Below are 7,421 nucleotides of genomic sequence, written 5' to 3'. Positions count from 1 at the left end.
CAAAAAACTAAAATGTAAAAAATAAAAAAAAATTTAATCAGTCAGAAATATAGAAAAGAAAAAAAAAATTTGTTCGAGGTTGATTGTAGGTGTCAAATGGGAATTATTTCAATTGAACTGCTACATTATTGGTTGGATGTTTGTTTTGGCATACTGAACAAGATCATTATATGCAGGCAATTTTTTTTTTTTTCCAATTAATTGTACATGATTATATTTTAACGTAATAAGAATGGTTGAAAATAGGTTCTTTATCCCAATTACTATAAAACCAGATTGAGATATATACAGCATCATTTTGGTCCTCTGTGTGTAAAATTTTAGGTATTGTGGCGCACTTTTAAGACCCAACGTTGAGTACGAAAAAAAGGAAAAGAAAACTTCTTTTAATGAACATCCATTTGGTATTTAACAGGAATACTAGAAAAAAGCATGAATTTTGATCATTCTCCTCAACATAAGAAGTTACGTGATGTCATGAATTTTTAACATATTGACAAAGTAGACTAACTCTGTGATTTTCTGAGAATGCTAATGAATATATTATCACTAATTTCTTACGTAATTCACGGGAGAAAATATACTTCTCATTGCAAATTAAGCACGTTAGAAATCTAAATGATCATTCCTTTCAGCCATTATTTTGTTTTCCTTTTGCTGTGATCCGTTGAACTGCCGGATAGTGGCGTTGATGATGCATCGTCAAAAATTATAGGGTATGTATAGTTTTCCTCAGTAACAGGATCACCACAATTCAGGATTCAAAACGCACGCATTCGAAACAATACGGACGCCCATTTGATAACAATTTTACGTGCTTGAATACAAAGAAATTTGATAGCAAAAAGACTAAATTCTGGAAGGGAGCAGTTGTTCTTATCAAACCAGGCCAAGTCATCATAGCTGAATACCAGATATTGTTACTTGTTCTTGCTGCATATCAAACTAGGCCACCTCAGCTCAGAGCTGAATACAAGTCTTGTTACTTGTTTTTGCTGCACAATGACCTGAGCTTCTCTATTGCTTCATGCAACTCTTCTTCACCTTCTTCTCGCAACTTTTTACTCAATTCCATAGCTTTTTGTCTCTGTAGTTGTCCCTCTTTCTTCTTGACAACCACCTCGTTTATGACTCTAGCAAAATCTTCCCTCTTTATCTGTCCATCTGCATCCTTGAGAATCTCAATACCAACACCAATCTCTACTGCAAGTCTTGCATGAAGGGGCTGATCAAGATGCATGGGCAAGGCCAACAATGGAACCCCATAATATATGCTTTCGATCACAGATCCCCATCCACAGTGACTCACAAAGCCACCCGTGCTTCGATGCCCAAGAATTTTAGCCTGTGGTGCCCATCCATTCACCACTGTCCCTCTTCCTTTCACCCTCTCAAGAAACCCTTCTGGTAAAGCTTCTTCAAGGCCAATGGCATGTCCAACTGGAAATCTAACCACCCATATGAAGTTGGCATTGCTCAGCTCCAGCCCTATTGCTATCTCTTCCCTTTCTTCCTTCGACAGGAAATATTCGCTCCCAAAAGAAACATAAACCAGTGATGCTTCATCTTTACTATTCAGAAATTCAATGATATGGGAGTAGCTGTCCGCCTCCTTGCTGTCGCCTTCTGGATTACTAAGAGGTCCTACAGCAATCAGTTTCTTCCCGCAAGAGGAAGATAAGTGATCAATATATTTCCCCTCAATTTCTCTCCAGCTTTTCACCAAAACAATATCAGAAGATAGTTCAATGCTCTTAAAAACATCAAATTCGTCACCTTCTTTTGCTTTGGATTCTTGTAGCTTGGCTAATATCTTCTTTATCTCATAGTCCCTGTAAAAAATTGCAGGGAAAGGGTAAGTCTCATTTGCACCAGAGACTCTGCATCTAAGGCTATGATAAACGGAAGACAAGTTCACCGCTCCCACAACTAGGAAAAGAACAGAAGGGATATGATTCAGTGCAGCTAGCTCTGAGGCCCATGGTTGGAAACCATCGTAGACTAGCAAATCAGGTTTCAAAGTGTTGAGGATGTTTTGAAAGTTGGTTTTTGCCATATAAAGTGCACGCCTGAGGGTTGATTGGAGATGGGGTGGGAGGTTTTTGGTGGTATGATAGTGTGGAGGGAGTTCAGGCAAATCCGGCAAATCAAGTTGTACTAATTCTATTGAATGATGAGATGAGTTCTCATCAAACTTTCTACTTTGCTTGATGAAATTCAGGTTGATCTCAGTAGAACATAAGTATACTTGGAAGTTGCTTTTGCTGAGTCTCTTGGATAGTTCTATGAAGGGAGAGATGTGACCATGAGCTAGCCATGGGAACATTAAAACTCTGAATGTATGAGCATTAGATTCTCTTTCCGTGCCCTCCATGGATGGGTGAATTTTGGATATGCTACAGTTTTGTTTATTTAGCTTGCTTGGGTAGTGAGAATGGGATAAATGACAGGTTGTCGAAGCCTGTGCAATAATAAAACCTGCTCAAACTAAAAGTGATTTCTGTAGATAGCGGTGAGCAGGGTCGAATCCACAGGGACTTGGAGTAATTATTTCTTTTCAAGTTCACAGTGACAAAGGGGTGTTTTTATGCAGAAGGTGACAATCAAAGAAATTCAAATAAAATTTAAGAAACTACTAAAAATTAAATAACAAATTACTAAAATCAAACGAGTGATAATTAAGGATCTAGCCAAGAAATAACTTCAGCAATGGTTCACCTAATTGATCATCGACGCAAAGGCAATCCCAATTATTTATCAATAAATAGGTTATAACTACCAAACAAGCGATGGCAGTCAACCCCTCCTTACTGTGTCGGTGATCAAGGTACGCCCGTTAACCACTGCTCTAATTGAGAAATAATCCTAGGTACGCCCATAGAATTTAATTCCCCAATTGTCTTACGTATTAGAGGAGCCCTATTCTAACCAAATAACGCACTACCAGGGTTATTTTAGATTAGCCCGCGTATTCCCCTGACACAAATCTAATCATGCAGTTGTCACTATTTTAGAGCAATTAAACAATTACGGATTTAATGCCCTAATTGACAATAGATTACCAAATCAATTAATTATCCGGATCCAAGACAATCAATTAATTAAATAACCATAAGCATAGCAATCAAGGAATATGCGAATACCAATAAATAAAAGGAAAAGATAAAATTAAATCGATCTCACAATTTTAGGCAAACCAAAACATCCGTTGTCCCTTGACCAGAGTGGAGAGATTAGATCATGTCCGATGAACAAAGCCCACAAGAAGTTAGAGAGAAAATCGCAGCCATCAATTGGTAAATGGATGAACTCAATTCGATGGAATACTGACCAAAAGAAAAGCTACAGGAAGTGCTTGAGTCTTTTTTATTGTTTCTCCTAACATACGAGGAGAAGAAAACTACTAACGAGAAGCCAAAAAGGAAAAATCCAAAGCTGCACTAAAAGACGAAAAACCAAGAAGAAAAGCTAGTACTAGTTTCCTGCCCTCAATTCTTCCTTGCCCTCAATTCTTCCTTTCATGTGCGGCGGCTCTCCTTCCGGAGAGGAAGAAGAAGACCCTTGACTTCAGCCCTTCGTTCCTCTTTTTAATGCCGTCTTCTGCGAATTACCAAAAAGGTCTTGTATCTCCTTGTTCCAAAAATACCCTTGATTGCCTGCTATTTGAACTCTTTCTCGATGACTGTCAAATTGGCCTTGATTGTGATATTTTTGTTCTACTCCCTGAAATAAATGTAAATTACGAAAAGCGTGTAGAATCTAATAATTAATTTACATCAGGTCAGGTAATAGGGAAAATTAATAATAAAATAAATGAATAAATTGCAACCTATCAATTCCCCCCACACCTAAATCATGATTGCCCTCAAGTATGAGAATAACAAACAAACACCAATATTTGATAGTGGCTATTGCTCTATCCACCAAATTGCCAAGATACCAAGAAAAATAATATTCAAGCATCAATGGTCAAGTCCAAGAAACAGCACTCCGGTTAGCTTCTAAACCACAAACTCCTCTAATTTCAGATTAACTAATTTAAGAAAAAGGAATGACACACAACATTTATCAGCAAATGGTCCAACTATTAACCAAAATCTCAACATTAAATCCATAAATCGGCAAGTTGACTTTTATTATACACTAACACAACTTTCACTTTTTTTTATCACATTTTTCTAGTTTTATCTTTTTTTTATTTTTTTCTTCTTTTTTTTTTTTTACTTTTCTCAATAGTAACAAAAGACTTAGTCGCTAGCCATTGGAACCTTTTGACGCGAGCTCCAACATTTTTAGATGAAGGAGCCCGGTTACTTAGCTCCTATCGCCACGCGACCACGTACTCATAGCAATTACTATTTTTTGACGCGAGAATCGACACTTCTAGTGAAGATCCCCGATTACTCGATAGTAACGACTAGCGGAGTACAGTCAACTCTTATTCACAGCTAAATAACATCAGAAACTCAAAATAACACAAAAATCAAAAGAAAATTTGCATCAGCTAGCCTCATTTTTCAAATATGGAGAACTAAAATTAATCATTGGACCAATTCACATGAAAATGTCAACAATCATTCCCTATGCCTAGAGAAGTTAACCAAAAATTAGAAGAGTTACATAATCACTGATATTCACCAAATGAATGCTCTTGGATTCAACCACATTAGCTCGATACATTTTAATTATTAAAACTTGACAAAAGTAGAAATAGGGGCAACAATCTAACATCAAATCTTGGCATGCACATGTGAACCAATCACTAAAAAGAAAGAAAGAAAATGAACGAAAGATGGGCAAATAACAAACTAAAAATAAAGGAAAAAAAATCTAAAAACTAAAAAGTATAAAAACTAGCACAGTTGTCCCCCCCACACCTAGATCCTGCATTGTCCTCAATGGAGGAATTAAAGCAATTAAAGTGAAGAGGACAACGAAACTTCCCTCTTTGAGTGGCCACGAGGTAGGCGGGGACGGTGGAGGAAACCAATGTGGTGGAAGTACGCACCCAAGTTCTGAGACATCATACTCAATTCAACCAACAAATGCAAAACTCTGTCCACCCAAAACCTCAACAAATAGCTCCAGTTGGCCAGTTAATGCCTTAACTCAGAATCAGCAATTTCAATATTGAGAGTTTAGGTATTTGACAATAACAATTCAGTCACAAGTTCTTGGCTGTCAATTAGACAGCCAATCAGATAGAATTACCAAATCTAGTCAAAATACCCCAACCAGTACCATTGGTGCACCCCACAGATAATGAAGCAACTTAAATGGTAAACCCAATCAACAAAATGTACATGTGAGGCACCCAAGGTCTATACAAATGTCCCAACAAAGCAGCGATTGCAATCAATAATCAGTAGTGGTCTTAATTTACTCAAATGCAGAATTAATGCAGCCCAACAATTCAACTGGATGTACCCAACCTTGAAAAGCAAAGCAAATGGCACAGGTTTCCCAAGTCAACAGGCAATTTAGAGATAACTCAACCGAAATCACAATAGAAACTTCAATTAAATACACTCAACATGAATAAGCCAAGCAAGTGTCATAGAAACTCCCTAATTCAACAAGCAAACACAGTATTTCAGCTCACCCAAAAACTCAACAATTCCATGAAAGAAAAATTATTTGCGCAGCGGAATGAGCAAACAGTTTTGTTTTGTTCTTCTTGCTTGAAGTTGCAATTTGATTCAGGCCTTGATATTTCAAAATCAAATAAGTACTTACTTGTTCAGACGAATATGCGATGCCTGATGTAGATGTTTGAATTCCAGCAATAAGCCTTCCACACGTCAGGCCTCTAATTCGTCCACACAGACTCAAACTAATAGGTAACAGAATTTTGGAGTTTTGTTTCGGTGGTGAAGAAACAACGATGTTGCTTTCTTCCTTTTCCAAAACAATCGTGATTGTTTTGCACCCCAGTAGACCCCTTAACAACTCTTTGTCAATAAGGCTTATTTATACAGTTGTTTTGATTAGATCAATATCTTATATCATCTTTATCAAATCATAACAACCGATTTATAATTTTTATTCTTATCTTGATCAAATCAAAAATAGAATACAATTAATACAATTATTTAATTCATGTTTTAGTTTTGATCACATCAAAATATAAACACAATTAATATAATTATATTAACTATTATTTTCATCTTTATAATATTTGAGTCATACTCAAATACCAACTCCAAATTCCGTCTAGCTTGGGTTTCAAGATGTGCTAGCATCCTTATCAAAGTCTAAACCCATTCTAATAAACTTCCCTATCAGTTCAAATCCTTTTGTGTGTGACTATCTAGGTCCATTACCCAGTTGGCAATGTAATAAACGTTAGCCTATTAACGTTAGTTAGAACATTTCTAACACTTGAGAAGTTCTCCAAATATACCTCAAGTTAACATAGTTCATGAGTGATGCCTAGCAGCATATCATGACACCCAACCGGTGATGAAAGATTGGAATCCTTTTATGTGAACCATGACTGCAATTGTTTTGCATAAAAATCCTTCTATTACTATATCCCTATTGAGTTCAGTTTAGTAATAATGTCAAACTCTAAAACTCAATCGTATGACTTAATCTATCAAATTACTTGACTATAAAATTGATCATCTACATGAATCAATTTGTCTTGGCCAAGAACTCCTTTAGTCAAGATTGATAGATTTCATAAGATATCAAACCATTCACAATGGAATAATAGATCCCATTTTGCATAAACACTCGGCTCCATGCATAACTAATTAGAGGTACCACATGCCAATACTCATCCGTGATTAGAACAAGTATTTTCTGCATTGATAGACTTTAACCACCCATGAATGAGCCAACCGTGTCATCTCAGGTCTGAGGATCACATGCACCATTGCAATCAATAATGAATCATTGACATTAATAAGCTAACGATTCATTATTTAAATTAGTTAGTGTTCAAACCAACTTGTCACACAAGTGCCTCTCATATTTGTTCTAGTATCACATACTTAATGGTATGAGACTCACCATTCTATTATCATTAATATCTCATATTAATCATAGAAAATAAATATGAGACTAATCTTCCGGATTAAACTTGCCCAATTAATAATCCTATGATTAGGAACAATTTAATATTATTTGTACCAAGTTTTTCCGTCACTCATATTCTCTTCACATGAGAATGGAACCTTAACAAATAATAATGGACAACATTCAATCAAATCTAAACTAAAAATAATTGAATCAAGAAGTGCCATTTTATTTTAATCAAGACAATAATTATAAATGCTCTAGGGCATATTGCTAACATTCCACCCAAAAGTTGAACAAAGGCCCCCAGCACTGACCCGTAGCAGGAGCCCCAAGAAGTGAACAAATCAAGCAATAGTATTGGAAAACTCTGACATTAACAACTGAATCTCAAACTT

At 36.2% G+C, this 7,421-nt stretch overlaps 1 protein-coding gene across 1 annotated transcript; it reads right to left on the bottom strand.

Annotated features, from left to right (window-relative positions):
• Nucleotides 1-757: 757 nt before the first annotated feature.
• On the bottom strand, nucleotides 758-3,102 carry LOC113717751 (UDP-glucosyltransferase 29-like). The gene has a single exon (XM_027242551.2). The coding sequence runs from the start codon at nucleotides 2,372-2,374 to the stop codon at nucleotides 983-985; it is 1,392 nt and encodes a 463-aa protein (XP_027098352.1). The 5' UTR covers nucleotides 2,375-3,102; the 3' UTR covers nucleotides 758-982.
• Between the last annotated feature and the right edge of the window lie 4,319 nt (nucleotides 3,103-7,421).

The sequence above is a fragment of the Coffea arabica genome, chromosome 11e (genome assembly GCF_036785885.1).
Source record: "Coffea arabica cultivar ET-39 chromosome 11e, Coffea Arabica ET-39 HiFi, whole genome shotgun sequence".
NCBI lineage: Eukaryota > Viridiplantae > Streptophyta > Magnoliopsida > Gentianales > Rubiaceae > Coffea > Coffea arabica.
This window is presented reverse-complemented; position numbering and strand designations above follow the sequence as displayed.